General features: G+C 35.5%; 3 protein-coding genes across 4 annotated transcripts; 2 read left to right on the forward strand and 1 right to left on the reverse strand.

Moving 5' to 3' along the window:
* The first annotated feature begins 2,296 nt into the window (after nucleotides 1-2,296).
* On the forward strand, nucleotides 2,297-4,061 carry LOC133861732 (7-deoxyloganetin glucosyltransferase-like). The gene is made up of 2 exons (XM_062297530.1): nucleotides 2,297-2,869; nucleotides 2,974-4,061. The coding sequence occupies exons 1-2, from the start codon at nucleotides 2,350-2,352 to the stop codon at nucleotides 3,903-3,905; spliced, it is 1,452 nt and encodes a 483-aa protein (XP_062153514.1). The 5' UTR covers nucleotides 2,297-2,349; the 3' UTR covers nucleotides 3,906-4,061.
* Nucleotides 4,062-6,633: 2,572 nt separating this feature from the next.
* On the forward strand, nucleotides 6,634-16,181 carry LOC133860726 (7-deoxyloganetin glucosyltransferase-like). Of its 2 annotated transcripts, XM_062296332.1 has the most exons (3): nucleotides 6,634-6,879; nucleotides 14,626-15,084; nucleotides 15,176-16,181. In XM_062296332.1, exons 2-3 carry the CDS (start codon nucleotides 14,646-14,648, stop codon nucleotides 16,105-16,107), a joined length of 1,371 nt encoding a protein of 456 aa, XP_062152316.1. In that variant the 5' UTR covers nucleotides 6,634-6,879; nucleotides 14,626-14,645; the 3' UTR covers nucleotides 16,108-16,181. The 2 variants fall into 2 exon arrangements, with proteins under 2 accessions (XP_062152316.1, XP_062152315.1); XM_062296331.1 differs by lacking the exon at nucleotides 6,634-6,879 and having other exon boundaries at nucleotides 14,498-15,084.
* On the reverse strand, nucleotides 8,181-8,703 carry LOC133859170 ((R)-mandelonitrile beta-glucosyltransferase-like). Its single transcript, XM_062294495.1, has 2 exons — nucleotides 8,530-8,703; nucleotides 8,181-8,453 (listed from the first exon to the last, which is right to left on the reverse strand). Exons 1-2 carry the CDS (start codon nucleotides 8,701-8,703, stop codon nucleotides 8,181-8,183), a joined length of 447 nt encoding a protein of 148 aa, XP_062150479.1.
* Nucleotides 16,182-23,528: the final 7,347 nt, after the last annotated feature.

A 23,528-nucleotide genomic window follows, 5' to 3' on the forward strand; every position in this document is an offset into this window, starting at 1 on the left:
TGAAATAGTGATAATAATTAGTTAAAATGGTGAGGCTGTTGAGAGAATTTTAAAAAAATGGCTCACCAGAATAGAGAAAATTGATTTTTAGCTACTTTAGTGAGTAAAATTTGATGAGGCTACTATGAATGCTCAAGAAGTGGTAATTCTAAGCCAAAGCAAAAGTGGTTCGTATGTACTAGGCAAAAGGGAATAATTCTTTTTCGATCTTTTATTCTTTCTGGTATATAGATTTTTTATTTTATTTTTATTTTTAATTTTTATTGATTCGGTAAAAAGGTTTCAACGAATGATATTTCCTAATCTTAATTCGAAAGGAAGAAGGAATAAGAGATCCTAAAAGAAAACAAACAAAAATTGGAAAAAAGGGTTAAGCTCCCCGACTTAACTCCATTATTCATTTTTTTTTTAGAGCATCTCCACAATTCTTGCTTAATATTTTTCTCATAGCTATAACTCTCTAATTAGAGATACTAGCACAAAACCGATTATTCATTATAATTTAATTTTAAAATTTAAATGCATTTCTATTTTACTTTTTATCATAGGTTAAAAAAGGTATGTAAAATAATATATCATATGATTCACTTGAATTACATGGACCGGTTCAGTTTTACTTAAATGACTGGTTCAATGTTCAAAAATTATAGATTCACGCCACGTGTCATAATTTTAGGCTAACTCTAAGTTGAAAATCGACTTATATTTATATATATAGAAAAATATAATTTGGCCCTCCCAAACTACCAAAACTTTTGAAAAATGTCAATTTTGACGAAATATCTACATAATACCTCTGCCACATGTCATTTTTCAATTTAAAAATAATCAAAAAATTAAAATAATAAATAAACTATTTTTTTTTAATTTTAATTTTAATTTTTTAAAAAAGATGGGTGTTTGGGATGACGTTATTTCCCAACCGCGATCCAATCTTCCCGACACCCCTCTGGTCATCATCCATTTCTCCGTCAGAAACCGATCGAGGTTTTCCACAATGATGATAGACTTGCTCGTCGTTTGTATAACAAAAGAAAATTCAGATTGAAATCATTCATAACCTTTGAAAGATCAATATCATAAACATCGAAGGATAGAAAATTAGCCATGTCCGCGTTCGGAGAGACGGAGACAAGTTCACTGAGCTGCAGGTGTGCATCGTGCCCAACGACAATGCTGGAAAGCAGTATGTCCTTCGATCAATCACAATATTTTTTTTAAAAAAAAAAAAAAAAAATTTTAGATTTTTTTGTTTGTTTAGTTTTTAATTTTTATAAAAATAATTATTTTTAAATTATTTTATTTTTTCTTAATTTTTTTATTATTTAATTAAAAAATGACACATGGCATGATTATGGAGATATTTCGCCAAAAGTAATATTTTTCAAATGTTTTGATAATTTGGTGGTAAGAATACGAGCCTGGGTGGTTTTGAAAACCATTTAGAGAAATGATAATAAATTGAGAAGCTAAATTATATTTTTTCTGGGAGGGATTCTGCTAACGCCGCTACAAGTCTCCGATCTCATTTTATCTCTTTTGCTGACGTTCATGGTCTAAAATTTTGGCCATGTGATCAAGTACTGCGTGTGAGGGTGTTGTTTTCAAAGATATGAACTTAGAACATTACTAGCAGCTTCCCTACAAGAGATCTGTTCCCTAAATTTTAGGGAAAATTTTAAGAAAGTCAAAAAAACCATCCCACAGCAGCTTCCCTACAATTATCTGTTCCCTAGGAAGTGAACAGTGCTTCCCAATGCATTGGGAAGCACTGTTCACCTCCCATTCAATTGTTTATTCTAAAAATATAATCTCTCTCTTACTTTATCTCTTTCTTTTCTTACTTTTAATTAAAGTAAAAGTAACAAAATAATATTTTAATGATATAGAGAAAAAATGAAGGGAAGCTGCTGTGGAGTATTTTTTGATAAGGAAGCAAAAAGTAGTTTTATTCCTTACATTTAGGAAAAATAAAGGAGAAAAGAAGAGAAACTGCTAGGAATGCTCTTAGTGAAGATCGGATGCTTCGACCCATTATTGTATTGCTGTCGCTTTCAAAAAGCAGAGATACAACAACAAATACACGTTTGCAATGACGTCGTTGCTAATTTCACATCCTTGCCAGAAAACACGTACTAATAGACAGGACTGTGCATGTGAACAGTCCTATACATATCAACGCAAGAGAAAAAGAATTTCTCCTTCTAAGTGTGGACCATCACAACAAATAAAGTTAAAAAAAGTGGGGCTCATTAGTTGAAGGATAAATAATATCTTTCAATTCGATTTATTATCAATTGCAATGGAGGTGCATATCAACATACACACATAGCAGAAAGAGAGAAGGAAATGGATTCCAAGATAGTAGAAGCTACTGATAAGCCTCATGCAGTTTGTATTCCATGCCCAGTTCAAAGCCACATAAAGGCCATGCTGAAATTTGCAAAGCTTCTTCACTGTAAAGGTTTTCACATAACCTTTGTCAACACTGAGTTCAACCACCAACGCTTTCTGAAATCTGGAGGCCCCAAGTCCTTAGATGGCTTGCCTGACTTTCAATTCAAAACCATTCCAGACGGCCTTCCTCCATCCGATTCCAATGCTACCCAAGACATTGATGCTCTTAGCGAATCCATTATGGAAAACTTATTGGCTCCATTTTCAGACATACTCGTCAAACTCAACACTGCAACTTCAAACAATCTTCCAGTGACTTGCATTATCGCAGATGGTTTCATGGCATTCACTCACATTGCTGCTCAAGAACTTGGAATCCCTATTGTATTGCTCTTCACGGTCTCTGCTTGCGGTTTAATGGGTTTTATGCAGTTTCCTCGTCTCAGGGACAAAGGCATCACACCCCTTAAAGGTATAACACAAAAGAGAAACACCCTACTGAAATTAATCTTGGATTATCTATTATAATTGATTACAAGTTTTCAAACTAAAAACATCAATCATTTGTTTCTGCAGATGAGAGTTATCTGACAAATGGGTATCTAGACACAGTTCTAAACTGGATTCCAGGTATGAGAGACATCCGATTGAGGGATCTCCCAAGTGCTATTCGTACTACAGATCCAAATGATCCTGTCTTCAAAGCGGCTATTGAAGCAGTAGAGAGAGCTCCTGCAGCTGCAGGAATTGTTGTTCACTCATTTGATGCGTTAGAGCAGGAAGTTTTGAATGCTCTCTCCTCCATGTTGCCTCGTGTTTATGCCATTGGCCCTCAGCAACTACTACTCAATCACTCACCCAATGACCCTCTGAAATCAACTGGGTATAGTTTATGGAAAGAAGAAACTGAGTGCCTTAATTGGCTCAACTCTAAGGCACCTAACTCAGTGATTTATGTGAACTTTGGCAGCATTACTGTAATGACACCACAGCAGCTGGTTGAGTTTGGTTGGGGACTTGCAAATAGCAAGTTCATGTTTCTGTGGATAATTAGGCCCGATTTAGTTGTTGGTGATTCATCGATTTTGCCACCAGAGTTATTGGAAGAAACTAAAGGAAGAGGACTAATAGCTAGTTGGTGCCCTCAAGAGGAGGTGCTGAACCACTCCTCCATCGGAGGGTTCTTAACTCACTGCGGGTGGAATTCAACTATGGAAAGTTTGTGTGCTGGAGTGCCAATGCTTTGTTGTCCATTCTTCGCGGATCAGCAAACAAACTGCAAGTATGCTTGCAATGAATGGGGCATTGGCATGGAGATTGATAATGGTGCCAAGAGAGGGGAAGTGGAGAAGATTGTGAGAGAGTTGATGGAGGGAAACAAGGGTAAGAAAATGAAGAAAAAGGTCATGGAGTGGAAAAAACTGGCCGAAGAGGCCACTGGTCCACATGGGTCTTCATCCATCAACTTAGACAAGTTGGTGAATGAAGTGCTTTTATCAAAAGGATAGATGTTTTAGAAGGAAGTAACAATAATGAAAAATTTGGGTTTACTAGTACCATTAGAAAGTTTTCTTGGTGCAGTTAGTGTTTGATTGCTGCCCAAGGGTTTGACTTGGTAATTGCTATAGTGTTCATTGGAGAAAATCAGCCAAATTTAATATGAACGTAAATGACATCATTTACCAAATCTAATAATTTCATATCAGAAAGCCATCAAGACTCTTGAAATTAAGGGGCCTCTACCCCTTGCCTATTCCTTGGATTCAATTGCATAATCTTTATTAGTATTCTAATTAATAATGGTTACTGCATTTAAATTATATTATCTTTTTAAAACCATGATGGCACTACTCTAAAAAAAAAAAAAAAAAAACTCGTAAAATCTTAATATTTGACATATGGTAAAGCATATCATTCTTTCAATATATCTGGTTTTTTTTTTCCGTAAGCACTCTTTAATATTTGAACCAAGAATTTCTTCTCATACCCACTCTATCAAATTGGTAGCTTGTGAAAATTATATGCATTTTAGACACATATTAGTTTAATAAACTAAATTAAAAAAAATTTCTTTTAGAGAAAAGCATCCACTAGAGTTTTAAGATACACCGGCAATTACCAAAATTTAGCAAACATCTACATCGGTAAAGTGTGGATCTTACATATCTAAGGGAAATGAAGACCGTCCTCCAGCACCCCATTGATAATAAAAAATTTGATTTTCATTAAAAAGTTGTCTTTGATGTCACATCAGAGACAGCTTTTTAATAAAAAATAAATTTTTTAAGAAAAAGAGGGTGACAAGGGACGGATAACCGACCCCGTCTAGCAGGCCTCCATATCTAATAGCTGATTTTTTTTAAAAGTTATATGGGAAAAGGACATAAGAAGAATAAATAACAGTTCTCATCAAAATATAATTAATGAGTAATTTTATAATGAGGCCGGACTAGAGAATCATCATTGTATCCTCCTAAATGTCATGTGACTTTTAAAATCACTATTGAATTGAGATGATTATTATTAAATTTTGATTTAATGATGATTTTAAAAGTCATATGACATTTGAGAGAACACAAGGAGAGCTTTAGTCATCCTTCTAGCATTACTCAAACTCACCAAGATGTTGAGGCCCTTGAACGAGTCTAAACGTGGAATCACCAAAAGATGGAGAGAGAGGATTTAGAAGATAATTTTTTTTTTTTAACAAACATAGCCTTTTTTCTTCCGAATTGGAGGAATTGAGAAATGTTATATACCACATGTTTATTCTACAAGTATCCCATAATGCTAACGTAGCAGTTGACTAATTCAAGAGTCGGTTGGGACTGTCATATGAGTATTGTGGGTAGTTGTGTGATAAAAATATGTTTCTAGCATTACTCGGAGAAATTTTCTCCAACTTAGTATATTAAATTGATATGTATCCAAAATGCATGTGATTCTCACGTGCTACACATGTTAATTTAATATGTAAGTTTGAGGAATTTCCTCATTCTCAATTTAGAGAAAATATTTATTCAAATATTAAAGAGTACTTAAAAAAGAAGATTGAAAGAATGATATGCTTTCCCATATGTCAAATATTAAGATTTCTCCAAGCTCAAAACGATGATTCTTTTAGAATAGTGCTATCGTGGTCTTAAAAAATAATATTATATGATTTAAATGGAGTAAGCATTTATTAGGACATAAATTTGCATGAATCCAAGGAGTAGACACTACTGGAAAAACGGTTTTGGCAACCATATTTTTAGCGACAACTCAAATGTTGTCGTTATTAATCACCTATTAACGACGACAATTTATAATTGTCATTAATTTTACAAAAAAGAAATTAACATCAACCGTAATTGTTGATATCTCGTCCCTAATACCGGCACAAAAGTCTTGTCCCCGCGTGCAAATGTGGGCTAATGGGGTCGTAGCCTCCACAAACCCTTTAAAAAAAAAAAATTGAGACATTTTTAAGGAAGTTGATTGATTCTTACACTACACCGGTACAATAACCCCTCACATGAGGTGGGTCCTAGTGTGTGGGGTCCACCCCCATGTGAGGGGGTGTTGTACATCTATCATTTTTCTTTAAGGAAAATTTTGAACGTGGCCTCTGCATACTTGTCAATTTTATTTTATTTTATTTTTTATTTTTAAAAAAACAAAAACTTTTAAGAAAGTCTATGTTGTTAGTGAGCCATCTTATTTTATGGTGAGTTATATTGTTTTAGTTGCATTAAGCAGTATTTTGTACTTAGAGAAAAATATAAGATTCGTATAAAATTAGTTTCTAAAATGTTTCGAGAGATATACGTATAAAAAAATAAGTTGAGAAGTAAATTACGTTTATCATATTTTTAAATGGCCATTACAATAATAAATTTATGGCTCCGCCACTACTCACACAGAAAGCTACGCAACAGTACTTATGACTAGATTTAGTTTATTTGCAATGACTATGATCGTCCCCAATAGTAGATTATTAGCGGCAAATAAAAAAAAAAGTGATCGCTAATAATATAAATAATTATAAGCTTTACACATCAGCAACGACGATTTGTTAATGAAATTTACTTTAGCGACGTCGATTGGTAATAAATAAGAAGTGGGAAACCAAATTAAAAGTCATATTTGATATATATATATATATATATATATATATATATATATATATATATATATTTATTTATTTTAATGAAATTTATATAGCGCTATTAGTTTAGAAGACACGCGGGAGATTTTGGCGCAAAAGCACCAAAATTCGCTCTCACGATCTCAAACCGGATCAGAATCAAACGGCCAAGAGGAGAGAGGGGAAGTTCACGATCTCTGAGTCTCAGCTTCTCAGATGCTAGGGTTTAAGAGGGTTGCAGTGCAGAAGAGAGAGGGTTCCTTTTGTTCTAATTTCCAATCCTATTTCAAGGCTTAGACCACCTGCACAAGCACAACCTCCGCGACGTCGTTCACCTTCTCCAACTCGCTCGGGTACGATCCCCCAATTCCTATTTCCTCCCCCCTCTCTCTCTCTCTCTGTAGATTAGCCACGAGATTCTGAGATATTTTACCATGATTTATTTATTTATTTTTGGTTTTGGCGATTGGAATGCGTGAATTTAGCATTTGGTTTTGTATATATTCGTGATGATGCTTGTGCCTAGGTTTGGCAAATGTTTTGATTTAATTTCTTTGATTTGGTTCTGTTGTTTGGATTTGATTCGGTGATTTTGGGCTTCATTTTGTCATTTCGTCGATCAAAGATCTGCCTAGTACATGCCATTTTATAGGGATTAAATAGAATGTATACTTATTCAAGATTGACGCAGATAAAAGAGAAAAACAGTAATACTAGACAACAAGTAGAGTTGTAAAACACCTAAAACTCACAAGAACTCCTTCAAGCATTTGAATTACTGGGCTTTCTGGGAAAAACAGAATTCCATCTGCACTGGGTTACTAACACCCTTCAAACCATAAGTTTGTATACAACATATAGAGAAAACAACGTCTTGTAGCATAACACTTGCATCACAGTACTGTGCGCCTCATTGGGATGTATTTGATGTCTCCTTCTAATCTTAGATAACATGTTTTAGATAAGGGAGATAGAGGACCCTCTGTTATCCCCTGTTCTATAGTGTGCGAACAAAGTATAATTTAAAAATCTCCTTTCTCATGGACACAACTTCATCAAACTCGAAAGGGGTTGATTATTATCCTATTCTGGGGGCGAACCTAAGAGAGAAGACAGCAGTGAACAGTGGTGAATGAGAAATTGTGGAGATCGAAAGCACTTGAAGATTGAGAGCTAGTTTAGAGGATTGAAGAAATTCAAAGCAGGCCATCAGGCTTGCATGATTTTATATGGCTTATCACATTTTGTTAGTACGAAAAATTGGGATGTCATGTCATATTCCCATTGATGTAGAGGCATTTCAAGAGTCTTAATGGCTTTATGATATGGAATTATTAGATTTTGTAAATGATGTCATTTATGTTCATATTCAGTTTGCCTGGATTTTATTCATTAAAAAAAAAAAAGAATTGCTTTCATTTTCTCCATGAAAACTATAGTAAGTCAAACCCTTGGCAGCAATCAAACTATTGTAGCAAGAAATCTTTCTATTGGTATCAGAGCATACCCAAATTTCTCAATGATGATACTTCTTTCATTATTTTTTTTTTTTATAAGTAATAAGTCAATCACATTAAAAGCGTGAGGCGTCCTAGTACATTAAGAGTTTAAAAAAGGAAACCCTTTTCATCATTGTCACTTTTTTCTAAAACATCTAGCCTTTTGATAAAAGCACTTCATTTACCAAATTGTCTAAGTTGATGGATGAAGACCCATGTGGACCAGTGGCCTCTTCGGCCAATTTTTTCCACTCCATGGCCTTTTTCTTCATTTTATTACCCTTGTTTCCCTCCATCAACTCTCTCACAATCTTCTCCACTTCCCCTCTCTTGGCACCATTATCAATCTCCATGCCAATGCCCCATTCATTGCAAGTATCAATTTGTTTGTTGATCCCCAAAGAATGGCCAACAAAGCATGGGCACTCCTGCACAAACACTTTCAATAATTGAATTCCACCTGCAGTGAGTTAAGAACCCTCCAATGGAGGAGTGGTTCAGCACCTCCTCTTGAGGGCACCAACTAGCTATTAGTCCTCTTCCTTTAATTTCTTCCAATAACTCAGGTGGCAAAATCGATGAATCACCAACAACTAAATCAGGTCTAATTATCCACGGAAACATGAACTTGCTATTTGCAAGTCCCCAACCAAACTCAACCAGCTGCTGTGGTGTCATGACAGTAATGCTGCCAAAGTTCACATAAATCACTTAGTTAGGTGCCTTAGAGTTGGAGTAACGTAAGAAAGAGGACTAGAATCTTTCTTGTGTCCTTTTAATGTTACGTGCCTATTAAAATTATCATTAGAGTAAAATTTAATAATAATCATCTGAAATTTAATAGTGATTTTAAAAGTCACATGGCATTTGGGATTACAAAATGATAACTTTTTTAGTTCTCCTTATAACATTACTCATAAAAAGTTCCATGTTTAAAAAGTGAATAACTACTTCCAACTATTTTTCATATATGTGATACGATAGAAATTTCCTCTAAAATGTGTTGGAGGAATTTTTTCTAATCCAATTTATAAAACTGTAGCGTATTCCTTTGCATGCGAGAAGTACATACTTTTTTATTAGTTCTATTAAAAAACCATATGACTGTCAAATGCTAATTAAAAATTGATGTAATTCTTAAATGCGAAGGGACACATGACAGTTTTATAAATTGATAAAAATAATAAAATAATAATAATAATAATAATAATAGTAAAATACATGTACTTTTTCCATGTTCAAGAAAAACATGGTAGTTTCATAGACTATATTGGATAAAATTCCTTCAACCCAGTTTGAAAGAAATTTATATCCATATGCTCTTTTTTTCTAATTGAATTAGGAAAGGGGTTACAGGGATTGATTCTTCTCACTCCTGATTCGAAAGGAAGAATGAGTAGGTAATCCTAAAAACGAAAATGTGGTGAACTTCCAAACAATAGACACAGTATAAACTAAAATAGTATGGAAATAATTACAATATATAGGAAATTAGTTAAACAAGTGACACGGTTTTCTCAAGGGGCCGCACAAGGCAGTTACAGAAGTAAAAAAGGCATAAATTAAGGCGAACATATTTGAACCCCCACTTGGAACTAGTAACAACCACCGAAAAGAGGCCGAAGTCGAATATGCACTGTCATAGTCCGATGTAGGGACTGCATGAAAGAGCAGAACCAACTCAAATTCAGTTACAAAAGTCTCAACGATAAGATCAAAACACCTAAGAACTGAGAGACAGCAACCCACAAACCAAACAAGCAGCAAAATACAGAAAGAGCTGCAAAACACAATGAAAATAAAAATACAGGAAAAAAAAAAAAAAAAACCCACGAAACAATAGCACCAATGGAGGGCAGGACGAAGAACGGAGGCGGATGGCTGGTCGGACAAACCCACTCGTCAATGAGTGAAGACCATGTGCTGGCAGTGGCGGCCAGAGTGAAAGGAACAACTGAAAATGGCCGGAAACAGCAACGAGGGAGGAGAGGAGCCGCCACACACGGCAAAAGAGGCCTCACGCATCGAGATGTGTTGTACACGCGTCGGCGAGTGAGTTCCACTCATAGGCGCGTGTTGGCCGGATGATGTCGTGGTTGGTGGCAGTGGAAAGCGGTGAAGCCCAAAAGTACGATGGAGTGGTGCTTGAGTGAGTGAGGCATATTGAATTTGAAAAACTCAAATCTAAAAACTTCAAAAAGGGTGTGGAGCCGTGGCTTGGAGCAGATGGACAAGGCTGAAACCGGAAACCCAGCGGAGCGAAAGGAGCGGGGATGAACGGCGGTGGAGGTAGAGCCACCAGAGCTGTTGAACTGTGAGAAAGAGACACAAGCGAAAAGAGAGAAGATGAAAAAAAATGGGGGAAAGGAGGAGGGAAAACAAAACTATTTCCCTCCTCATACGGAACAGTCGTACGAGGAGGTGGCGAGCCTTCTACATGATAAAGCCTAAATGGTTACATTTTGCTCTTAATTTTTGGTAATATTTACAATATAGCAGGCTCTTACTTATAAGAGAATTATATAATACAAATATACTTCAATTACAACTAGGTAATAGTCTTCAACTGTGACTACGTGATAGATTTCAACTATAGCTAGGTCACAAACTTCAATAGTGACGAGATGATAGTTTTCAACTGTAGTTAGGTCATTGTCTTCAACTGTAACTTGGATTCTTAAACTCTTGATATACTTTAACAACATGAAGTAAAATAATAATAAAAATTTGGGGTAATTACCTTTTCCCCCCATGAACTACCGGCCTATGTCATTTTGCCCCTACGAACTACCACTTCGACCAAAAGAGAGCATCAAACTACCATTTTTACACACTTTGTCCCCTTTCGTCAGTCTAATTTATGCAAAGACTTAAATGCTCTAACTCAATTTTAAAAAATGACCTAAATACCCTCGTCTTAATAAATAAAAATAAAAAATAAAAAATAAAAAAAAAACCTGAAGGAAAACCTCAGGGGTGGCGGCAGCCGCCCCTGAGGTAGCCGGGTGGGCTGCGAGCCACCCCCAGAGGTGGCTCCGACCACCTCTGGGGTGGCTCGTGGCCCACCCTGGCCTAAGGGGTGGCCGCACGGCCACCCTAGGTCTTTTCTAGGGTGGCCGTGCGGCCACCCCAGAGGTCGTGGCTGGCCCGGGAGCCACCCCTAAAGGTGGCTCCGGCCATCTCTGGGGTGGCTCGCGGCCACCCCGGAAGCTGGGTGGCCGCGCGGCCACCCCAGGTTCTGGGGAGGCAGTGCGGCCACCCCTTAGGCCGGGGTGGGCTGCGAGCACCCCTGAGGTTTTCCTTAAGGTTTTTTTTTTTTTTTTTTTTTTTTTTTTTTTTTTTTTTAAATTTTTATTAATTACTGTAGAGGGCATTTTGGTCTTTAAATCAAAATTAACGGAAAAAAAATGGCATATTCCATCCAACTTAACGAGATTCCTGACAGAAGGGGGCAAAGTGTGTAAAAATGGTAGTTTGATGCTCTCTTTTGGTCGAAGTGGTAGTTCGTGGGGGCAAAATGACATAGGCCGGTAGTTCATGGGGGGAAAAGGTAATTACCCCTAAAAATGATCTAGTATGAGAGTCAATTCATTGTTCGTCCTATAACGAAAATTCATGATTTGCCTCCTCTACTGGATTGGAAACAAAACTTGATAATAGGCAAATTTAGCTATTTTGAGACATTTAACGACTAGCTTGCTAGAGATGTTCTAATATATATTGATATACAAATAAGCACCCAACCAATCAGCCTTGAGGTGAGAAAGTTGACCAAACTGCAAACCTTGAGGGCTGAGCGAACCAACAAACCAACAAAGTGACAAACCAAAAATTTAGATAACAATGGGAGACGAGGGGCATAAGATAACTTCCATGCCACCTCATCTCAATTGTCCTAAATTATTTATGAATGGGAAGAAATTTTACAAATGACATACCTCATTAGATGACACAAATTTGACACCACGCCTGACTAGGATTGCTCCCAATCAGAAGATGACACCTAGACCATTTCACCGGATGGCTTCTCAAACTACCAATGCTTGCACTCTAGCCCTCCAAACTGCCAAAACCTTGAAAAATGTCTATTTTGGCGAAATATTCCCATAATACCCCCGTCAAGTGTCATTTTTCAATTAAAAAATTAAAAAAAAATAAATAAACTATTTTTTTTTTCTTTTTAATTTTTATTTTTTAAAAAAGGATGGGTGTTTGGGGTGGCATTATTTCCCAACCACGATCCGATCTTCCCGACACCCTTCTGGTCATCGTCCATTTCTCCGTCAGAAACCGATCGAGGTCTTCCACAACTATGATAGACTTACTCGTCGTTTATAACAAAAGAAAATTCATATTGGAATCATTCATAACTTTCGAAAGATCAATATCATAAACATCGAAGGATAGAAAATTAGCCATGTTTGCGTTCGGAGAGACGGAGACAAGTTCGCCGAGCTGCAGGCGTGCATCGTGCCCAACGACAATGCTGGAAAGCAGCACATCCTCCGGTTGATCACAATATTTTTTTAAAAATAAAAAATAAAATTTTAGTTTTAAATTTTTATAAAAAAAATTATTTTTAAAATTTTAATTATTTCTTAATTATTTCAAACTTTTGGATTTTTTTTTTTTTTGAATTGAAAAATGACATGTGACATGAGTATTATGAAGATATTTCGCTAAAAGTGGCATTTTCCAAAGGTTTTGGTAGTTTGGGGAGTCAGAGTGCAAGCCTTAGTAGTTTTGGGGGTCATCCAAAAAAAGGGTGGTAGTTTGAGAGGGTAAGTTGTATTTTTCCATATATATATAAGAGTAAGCTAGATGGATTCTGCCAACGCTGCTACAAGTCTCCGATCTCATTTTATCTCTTTTGCTGAAGTTCATGGTCTAAAATTTTGGCCATGTCATCAACTGCATGCAGGGGCGGAGGGAGGGGGGGTCGAGAGGGGTCAACTGCCCCCCTCGCCTCCCAAAAATTTTCCCTACTCTTAGAATTATTTTTTCGAAAGCCGTAGATGCCCACCCTAAAAAAACTCATCAAGAAGCAAATATTTTTTCAGAGGATCGAGCTTCATGAGTCACACCATGTTCTGCCATTTTTTCATTGATTTCTTAACCTAAACCAATCACCAGGTTGAAGAAGATGAGGTTGAAGACGACACTTTTTCTTTTGATAAAAACGCACTGTTTTGTTTTTAACAAAACGTTCGTTTGAATCGTTTAAACCGTTTAAACCTTCCCTCAAAAGAACAAATAAAAAAAATGCTACAGCAAGTGGGGGAGGACACCTCTAAAGTAGGACACTTGAAAGAAGGACACGTATAAGACTCTAAAGTAATGAGACTAGCTTGTCTTTTAATAGATTTGAAAGGAAACGTCTGAAGTAATGAGACACGTCTAAAGTAACAATTTAACATTTTTTTTAATAAATAAATAAAAAGCTTTAGGCATTTAGCTTAGCTGACTTCTTCATTAGGATCGATAGGTTAGATGAGAGTCATGATACTTGCCTATGTTGACAAATGATTTTTTTTTTAAAAGAAAATAAAAAATAAAAAATTAAGACTTAGCTTAGTTGACTTTTCTTAAGTAGTATATATTACATTTAAAATACCTTTAACAGTATTTGTAAATTTGTAATCCTGAGTGCCATATTTGTGATTCTTCATTGTCATGCTTAAAAGTTGTCGTTCAAGTTTTAACAATTCTACAATTTGGGATTTGTGATTTCTACTGACAGTATTACTTTTTACTTAAAGTCTTCAACAATTCATATCAATTGCTTAACTATTTTGTTTTAGAGCTTGAGAGGTATGTAATTAAACTTTTACATTGATTAAGCTTTTATATTTAAATTGTTCTTTTAAATTAATTATTTATGAATATATATATAAAAGTTACATTTATATATTTTAAGCGATAAGTAAATTTTGTTGAATTATTTATTTATTGTATTAATTATATTTTTTAATATTTCTATTTTTTTTATTAACTTTGGATTATTATTATTTTATTTTATTTTATTTTCGTTTATCAAAACGAAAAAAAATTATTAACCTCCCTCAAGTAAAATTCTGGCTCCGCCACGCCACTGACTGCATGTGATGTGAGGGTGTTGTTTTCAAAGATATGAACTTAGTGAAGATTGGATGGTTTAGTCGACCCATTATTCTATTGCTGTCGCTTCCAAAAAGCAGAGATATATATATATATATATATATATATATATATATATATATATATATACAACAACAAATACACGTTTGCCTAATTTCACCTCTTAGCCAGAAAATACGTACTAATACATAGGACCCGTTCAGTGAACAATCCTATACATAACAACGCAAGAGAAAAAGAATTTCTCCTTCGAAGTGTGGACCATCACAACAAATAAAGTTAAAAAAAGTGGGGTTCATTAATTGAAGGATAAAGTTTTCGAAACAAACCGGTTTGACAAATAATATCTTTCAATTCGATTTATTATAAATTGCACTGGACGTGCATATCAACATACACACATAGCAGAAAGAGAGAAGGAAATGGATTCCAAGATAGTAGAAGCAACTGATAAGCCTCATGCAGTTTGTATTCCATGCCCAGTTCAAAGCCACATAAAGGCCATGCTGAAATTTGCAAAGCTTCTTCACTGTAAAGGTTTTCACATAACCTTTGTCAACACTGAGTTCAACCACCAACGCTTTCTGAAATCTGGAGGCCCCAAGTCCTTAGATGGCTTGCCTGACTTTCAATTCAAAACCATTCCAGACGGCCTTCCTCCATCTGATTCCAATGCTACCCAAGACATTGATGCTCTTAGCGAATCCATTATGGAAAACTTATTGGCTCCATTTTCAGACATACTCGTCAAACTCAACACTGCAACTTCAAACAATCTTCCAGTGACTTGCATTATCGCAGATGGTTTCCTGGCATTCACTCACATTGCTGCTCGAGAACTTGGAATCCCTATTGTAATGCTCTTCACGGTCTCTGCTTGCAGCTTAATGGGTTTTATGCAGTTTCCTCGTCTCAGGGACAAAGGCCTCACACCCCTTAAAGGTATAACTCCCTACTGAAATCTTGGATTATATAATATTATGATTTAATACCAGTCTTAATTTCAAACTAAAAACATAATTTGTTTCTGCAGATGAGAGTTATCTGACAAATGGGTATCTAGACACAGTTCTAGACTGGATTCCAGGTATGAGAGACATCCGATTGAGGGATCTCCCAAGTTATGTTCGTACTACAGATCCAAATGACCCTGTCTTCAAAGCGACTATTGAAGCAGTAGAGAGAGCTCCTGCAGCTGCAGGAATTGTTGTTCACTCATTTGATGCGTTAGAGCAGGAAGTTTTGAATGCTCTCTCCTCCATGTTGCCTCGTGTATATGCCATTGGCCCTCAGCAACTACTACTCAATCACGCACCCAATGACCCTCTGAAATCAACAGGGTATAGTTTATGGAAAGAAGAAACTGACTGTCTTAATTGGCTTAACTCTAAGGCACCTAACTCAGTGATTTATGTGAACTTTGGCAGCATTACTGTTATGACACCACAGCAGCTGGTTGAGTTTGGTTGGGGACTTGCAAAAAGCAAGTTCATGTTTCTGTGGATAATTAGGCCTGATTTAGTTGCTGGTGATTCATCGATTTTGCCACCTGAGTTATTGGAAGAAACTAAAGGAAGAGGACTAATAGCTAGTTGGTGCCCTCAAGAGGAGGTGCTGAACCACTCCTCCATTGGAGGGTTCTTAACTCACTGCGGGTGGAATTCAACTATGGAAAGTTTGTGTGCTGGAGTGCCAATGCTTTGTTGTCCATTCTTCGCGGATCAGCAAACAAACTGCAAGTATGCTTGCAATGAATGGGGCATTGGCATGGAGATTGATAATGGTGCCAAGAGAGGGGAAGTGGAGAAGATTGTGAGAGAGTTGATGGAAGGAAACAGGGGTAAGAAAATGAAGAAAAAGGTCATGGAGTGGAAAAAACTGGCCGAAGAGGCCACTGGTCCACATGGGTCTTCATCCATCAACTTAGACAAGTTGGTGAATGAAGTGCTTTTATCAAAAGGATAGATGTTTTAGAAGAATGTGACAATAATGAAAAATTTGGGTTTACTCGGTTACCAATAGAAAGTTTTCTTGGTGCAGTTAGTGTTGTAAGCAAAATATATAAAATAAAATGCTATATAATAATAAACAGCAGAATTGTAAATACCTCTAGCCATATTTTGTTTAAACTTGATGAAGAACGAAGAATTAAGAAATTTTCTGCAATACTAAGTATTCTGAAAAGACAAAAATTTAGAGAGTTCTTCTGGCCTGTGCCTATATGTGTGCTAATAGATGTATACACAAGGCTCTTTATATAGGTAGGCTAGGGACCCTCGTTATTAATTAGATGACTGATTATTCTCCTCCTATCAAGAAGAATAAATCAGAAAATTAATATAAAAAACCGTTTTAAACCGTTATGATTTCATATAACTTAATGTGGAATAAATCATATTTAATCTTTATATTAAATAATTACCGTTATGATAATTATTTAAAATTCCAACCGTTACAATAAATTAAATAATTATCGTTATGATAATTATTTAAATTCCAACCGTTACAACGAATTAAATGTGTCTAAAGGACACATATGTAATTTCTTACATTCTCCCACTTGGTCCTTATGACACATATAATTCCCTAGATGTCCGGTTCTTCAATATGATTATCACTTTATTTATTCCAACCATTCACGAAATTCTCCCACTCACATAAGGAATACTACGCATGAATCATGGCGGTAAAACTTTATATAATAAGTCGTCCCTTCCATATATTACATATAAAATATTCCTTAAATGAGTACTATATGGGCAATCAAACTTTATTAATAAACTTCCTATAAGTTATTCGGGTCCAACTTTAATTTTATCCCCATGGATAATGTAACATATGTTACTTATATATAAAAAAAAAAAAGATAATGTAACAAATGTGTACAAACTTTATTAATAATAACTTGATGTCTATAGACAAATTAAAAAGAACTAAGTACAAAATGAATCAAAGAATCTCATATGCTCCACATGACTTTTAAACAGCTTTACCGGTAAACCTTTAGTTATAGGATCCGCAATCATCAATTCAGTACTGATATGAGCACTTCATTTCTTTTGATGTTCTCTCTCAAACGAAGATACTTGATGTCGATATGCTTACTTCTGCTTCCACTTTTATTATTCTTAGAAAAGAATATGGTAGCACGATTATCGCAAAATATCTTGATTGGTCTCGCTATAGAATCGACAATTTTGAGACCACCAACAAAATTTCTTAACCATAGCGCCTGTGCAGTGGCTTCATAGCATGCAATAAATTTTATTTCCATTGTAGATGTAGCAACTATAGTTTGCTTGTTACTTCTCCAGGATATAGCCCCTCCAGCCAAGAGAAAGATATACCCTGAAGTAGATTTTCTACTATCTACACATCCAGTAAAATCTAAATCTGAATACCCAACCACCTCCAAATGGTCAGTGTGTCTGAATGTCAAACCGTAGTCCTTTGTTCCTTGCAAATACAGCATGACTTTCTTTGCAGCTTTCCAATGTTCCATTTCTGGGTTACTTTGATATCGACCCAACATTCCAACTGCCATCGCAATGTCAGGTCTAGTGCAAACTTGTGCATACAATAGACTGCCAATTGCAGATGCATATGGAATGTTTTTCATCTGCTCCTGTTCTAATGCATTTCGGGGACATTGATCATTACTGAATTTGTCTCCTTTAATGATAGGTGCTACAGAAGCCGAACAGGTCTTCATTCAGAATCTTTCCAAAACTTTTTCAATGTAGGCCTTTTGAGACAGTTTTAATATTTTCTGTTTTCTGTCTCTGTGAATCTTTATGCCAATGACATAAGAGGCTTCACAAAAATCCTTCATTTCAAAATTTTGAGAATGAAACTGTTTGGTTTCATGCAGCAAACCTAAATCATTACTTGCAAGTAAAATATCATCTACATATAGGACTAAAAATATGACTTTACTCCCACTGACCTTAAGGTATATACATTGATCAACAAAGTTCTCAATAAAACCAAATGAGGTAATAACTTTGTGAAATTTAATATACCATTGACAGGAGGCTTGTTTTAGTCCATAAATAGATTTGTTTAGTTTGCAAGCTTTCTGAGTGTTATTATCAAAACCTTCAGGTTGTTTCATGTAAACCTCTTCTTCAAGATCCCCATTCAGAAAAGCTGTTTTCACATCCATTTGATGTAGCTCTAGATCAAAATGAGCTACTAATGCCATAATTATCCTAAATGAATCATTCTTGGATACTGGAGAGAAGGTTTCATGATAATCAATACCTTCCTTTTGTGTGAAACCCTTGGCCACAAGTCTAGCTTTATATCGTTCAATATTACCAGAAGCATCCCTTTTGGTTTTATAAACCCATTTGCAGCCTATGGCTACAGCTTTATCTGGTAAGTCAACAAGATCCTAGACTTGATTTTTAGCCATGGATTCCATTTCTTCTTTCATGGCATTTAATCATAATGTGGAATGTTCCCCACTCATGGCTTGTGAAAATGAATTTGGATCATCCTTAGGCCCAACATCAAAATCGGACTCTTGGAGGTATACAATATAATCACTAGAGATTGCTGGTCTAATTATTCTAGAAGATCTTCTTAATCCGACTTCCTCCTCATTTTGAGGGGGTTGAGAAGGTTCAATATGAACTTGTTCTTCATGAGTTGACTATTGTGAAATTGATTGTGGTTTAAGGCAATCTGTTTGGATTTCCTTAAACATAATCAAACGTCCTTTAGATAAAGGAGCATCAGTCAACTCTTGTGCTTCCTCTAATTCAATCCTTTGAGGATAAGCACTCCCACTATGTTCAAGATCTTCTAAGAATTTTGCATTCATAGACTCAACAATTCTAGTATTATTAGAATGACAATAAAACCTAAATCCTTTGGAGTTGACTGCATAGCCGATAAAATGACCGCTGGTTGTCCTTAGGTCTAATTTCTTTATATTTGGATTGTAAATCCTCACTTCAACAGGACAACCCCATATGTGTAAGTGATTTAAATTTGGTTTCCATCCATTCCATAATTCAAAAGGTGTCTTAGGGACAGCCTTGGATGGTACCCGGTTTAATATATACACAACAGTTTTTAAGGCTTCACTCCATAGAAATAAAGATAACTTAGAATTACTGAGCATACTCCTTACCATGTCCATAAGTGTGCGATTTCTTCTTTCTGCAACACCATTTTCCAAATCTAAAATATAACCTGTTTTCAAAATTAATCTAAAGGTCCCAACTGCTTCCACATGTGAAAACAACTTGTTTCCGGAATAGACCCGTTGCTTATTGCTTGCCGGTTTCGTTGTGTTGAGAAAACCCTGCATTGTATTAACAATATGGATTGTAGAACCAGAATCAATCCACCATGTATTACAAGGAGCCTCAACAAAAAAAAGATTCATGACATACTAGAGATATGATATTACCTTTCTTTTCAAGCCATCTTTTATACTTTTGACAATCCTTCTTCATATGCCCCCCTTTCTTGCAGAAAAAACAAGTATCCTTATTGTCAATTTTCTTATTTGACAATTTGTTATCTTTCTTGAGATGTAGGACACTCTTGCCTCTTTTACTCTTTCCCTTATCATGAGTAGCCACAAAGTGAACACTTTGTGGTTTCTCCTGCTTTAGCCTTTCCTCCTCCTGAACACACATGGTCAGAAGTTCATTCACTGACCATTTATCCTTATGTGTGTTATAGGATATCTTAAAAGGAGAGTACTCAATCGGGAGTGAGTTCAAGATGAAATGAACTAAGAATGAATCAGAAATATCAACCTCTAGGGACTTCAATTGAGCTGTCATGTCTCTCATTTCCATAATGTGCTCTCGCACACTTCTGGATCTGTCAAAAGTTTTACTTGAGAGTTTCTTTATTAGAGTGCTTGCTAGTGCCTTATCGAAACTTACAAATTGTTCCTCAACGGCCCGCATGAACTCTGTTGCCTTTTTGCATTCAGGGATAGAACCCCTAATGCCCTTAGTTACGTGAGACTTCATAAACATGAGACTTAGGCGATTAGATCGCTCCCACTTCTCATGCTTCGTAACTTCTAATGGCGTACTAGTATCCGTAAGGGTAGGTGGTTCGTCCTCACGGAGCGCCAAATCAAGTTCTAAACACCCCAAATAGAAGAGTAAATTTTCTTTCCATTCAGAAAAATTGTTCCCATTAAGCATTGAAACAGTACTTTCTAGAATAGTTGTAGTAGAAATAGCTGCAATAATCAATGAAAAATTTTAATGCTATGAAACTTTATTTTAAATTAACCAATGCTAATTTAATAGTAAATAGTAAATTTCAACCTACCTGTGAGCAAATGTTGCATCACGCATGAAATTTACCATTTATTAATAAGATTAATAAATTTAAATATTAATAAATAAAATTCTCCGTACATGTGGGCCTAAGAGAAATTTTATTTTTAACATTAAATTTTATTATCTTATTCTAATTAAGTCATAAAAATAAAAACTTCCCTGTGGGGATTAGCAATTAAATTTATGAATTAATGAATTAATAAAACTTATGACCCAAATGGTCTTAGTAATCTTAGATCCTTTAGAGAGCCTAAGTTCTAAACCCCATAATAACCCAAAAGTTTATATATATATATATGGGCTACTAGAAATGGGTTGGTTTTTTTTTTTTTTTTTTTTTACTGTTTCGGGCTTGAGTTGATACAAACCGATTAACCCGAAAAAACCTTAACCCCTGCGCCGTTACACTCCTTCTTCCTTCTGATTTCCTTTTCTTTTTCCTCTTGCGTCGGCCGCCATTCCCTTCCACTCTGCCACCTCATGCAACGGCCATGGAGGGCCGCTGCTCAGCAGACACAGCGACCCACGTCGCCGTTTGTCCAAGATCCAGGCAGCCCCGCAAAGGCTGCTTGTATCGGCGTCGAGAAGAAACTGCCGGAAGCGGCCTTTCCTCAAACGGAAATGGCGCCGGCTTACTTTATGCGGCGAAAACCCGCTCAACTTAATGCAGTTTTTCGCCAACACTGGAAGAGAAGGGGCTTCGACCGGAATTTATGGTGGATTTCGCGGCAATGGGTAAGAGCCTATTTTCTTAGGTTTTACTCCAAAGTGTCCAGAATATGTGAAGAAACAAAACATGTGCCTAACAATTTCTTTATTGTTATTATACAAAGCAGGATTTACACTGTTGGGAAAACATGTTTTACAGTGTGCAATTATCCAGATAATTTCACGACAAATCAGTGTGGGTTTCTATGCATAAATAGTTTTACATGCTTTACAGTGTTCACGCTTTTCTTAAACATTTTTAGGCACATATGCAAAATAGTAAAACAGTACAAAAATAAACAATAAACAGAGATAAATTTTTATGCACATAAAATTTACACAATTCAATCAACGAAGAATTTCCCAAAAATAAAAGCTGAACAAATTGGCATAGAGGTTGGTTAATGACACAACATTGTCCGTTTTTGGCTCCCCAAACCAGACTTCCCAGGAGATCACCCATCCTGGGATTGCTCTCGCAGAAGCACGCTTAACTGCGGAGTTCTGATAGGTTCATAACCATTACGGCTTTAAAATACGTTGTATCATAAATGGTGCATTTATACATATAAGCACATCTTCATTCCCAGGCGATGTGGGACGTCACAATCACCCTCTCTTTGGACCCAGCGTCCCCGCTGGCGTCCCTCATTGGGCTTGTGCACGCTCCCACCATCTCAGGCTGGGCAATGGCTCTGATACCATTTGTAAGCAAAATATATAAAATAAAATGGTATAAAATAATAAGCAGCGGAATTGTAAATACCTCCAGCCATATTTTGTTCAAGCTTGATGAAGAACGAAGAACTAAGAAATTTTCTGCAATACTAAGTATTCTGAAAAGACAAAAATTTAGAGAGTTCTTCTGGCCTGTGCCTATATGTGTGCCAATAGATGGATACACATGGCTCTTTATATAGGTAGGCTAGGGACCCTCGTTATTAATTAGATGGCTGATTATTCTTCTCCCATCAAGAAGAATAAATCAGAAAATTAATATAAAAAACCGTTTTAAACCGTTATGATTTCATATAACTTAATGTGGAATAAATTATATTTAATCTTTATATTAAATAATTACCGTTATGATAATTACTTAAAATTCAACCGTTACAATAAATTAAATAATTACTGTTATGATAATTATTTAAATTCTAACGGTTACAACGAATTAAATGTGTTTGAGGGACACATATATAATTTCTTACAAGTGTTTGAATGCTGCCCAAGGGTTTGACTTGCTAATTGCTATAGTGTTCATTGGAGAAAATCAGCCAAATTTAATGTGAACGTAAATGACTTCATTTACCAAATCTAATAATTTCATATGAGAAAGCCATCAAGACTCTTGAAAGGGGCCTCTACCTCTTGCCTATTCCTTGGATTCAATTACATAATCTTTATTAGTATTCTAATAATGGTTACTGCATTTAAATTATATTATCTTTTTAAAACCATGATGGCACTACTCTAAAAAAAAAAATAATAATAAATAAATAAATAAAACTCGTAAAATCTTAATATTTGACATATGGGAAAGCATATCATTCTTTCAATATATCTGCTTTCTTTTGTGTAAGCACTCTTTAATATTTGAACCAAGATTTTCTTTCTCTTACCCACTCTATCAAACTAGCATAATTGGTAGCTTGTGAAAATTACATGCATTTTGGACACATGTTAGTTTAATAAACTAAATTAAAAAAAAAAAAAAATCTTTTAGAGAAAAGCATCCACTAAACTTTTAAGATACAACATCATTTACCAAAATTTAGCAAACATTCACATGGGTAAAGTGTGGATCTTACATATCTAATAGTTGATTTTTTTTTAAAGTTTTATGGGAAAAGGACATAAGAAGAATAAATAACAGTTCTCATCAAAATATAATTAATGAGTAATTTTATAAGGAGGCCGGATTAGAAAATCCTCCTTGTGTCCTCTCAAATGTCATGTGATTTTTAAAATCACTATTGAATTTGATATGATTATTATTAAATTTTAATTCAACGATGATTATTAAAGTCACATGACATTTGAGAGAACACAAGGAGAGCTTTAGTCCTCCTTCTAGCATTACTCAATCTCACCAAGATGTTGAGGCCTTTGAAGAAGTCTAAACGTGGAATCACCAAAAGATGGAGGGAGGATTTAGCAGATAATTTTTTTTAACAGACATAGCCTTTTTTTTCTTCTGACTTGGAGGAATTGAGAAATGTTATATACCACATGATTATTTTACGATTATCCCACAATGCTAACGTAGTAGTTGACTAATCCAAAAGTTAATTGAGACTGTCATATGAATATTGTGGGATAGTTGTGTGATAAAAATATGTTTCTAGCATTGCTCAGAGG

Source organism: Alnus glutinosa, chromosome 2 (genome assembly GCF_958979055.1).
Source record: "Alnus glutinosa chromosome 2, dhAlnGlut1.1, whole genome shotgun sequence".
Classification (NCBI taxonomy): Eukaryota; Viridiplantae; Streptophyta; class Magnoliopsida; order Fagales; family Betulaceae; genus Alnus; species Alnus glutinosa.

What these genes read in the sequence shown, in the direction of transcription:
- LOC133860726 (XM_062296331.1), top strand. Translation starts at nt 14,565, where the DNA reads ATGGATTCCAAGATAGTAGAAGCAACTGATAAGCCTCATGCAGTTTGT. An exon ending in AGGCCTCACACCCCTTAAAG is followed by an intron (nt 15,085 to 15,175) that starts GTATAACTCCCT and finishes TTGTTTCTGCAG; the next exon opens with ATGAGAGTTATCTGACAAAT.
- LOC133861732 (XM_062297530.1), top strand. Translation starts at nt 2,350, where the DNA reads ATGGATTCCAAGATAGTAGAAGCTACTGATAAGCCTCATGCAGTTTGT. An exon ending in AGGCATCACACCCCTTAAAG is followed by an intron (nt 2,870 to 2,973) that starts GTATAACACAAA and finishes TTGTTTCTGCAG; the next exon opens with ATGAGAGTTATCTGACAAAT.
- LOC133859170 (XM_062294495.1), bottom strand. Translation starts at nt 8,703, where the DNA reads ATGACACCACAGCAGCTGGTTGAGTTTGGTTGGGGACTTGCAAATAGC. An exon ending in GTTGGTGCCCTCAAGAGGAG is followed by an intron (nt 8,454 to 8,529) that starts GTGCTGAACCAC and finishes GTGTTTGTGCAG; the next exon opens with GAGTGCCCATGCTTTGTTGG.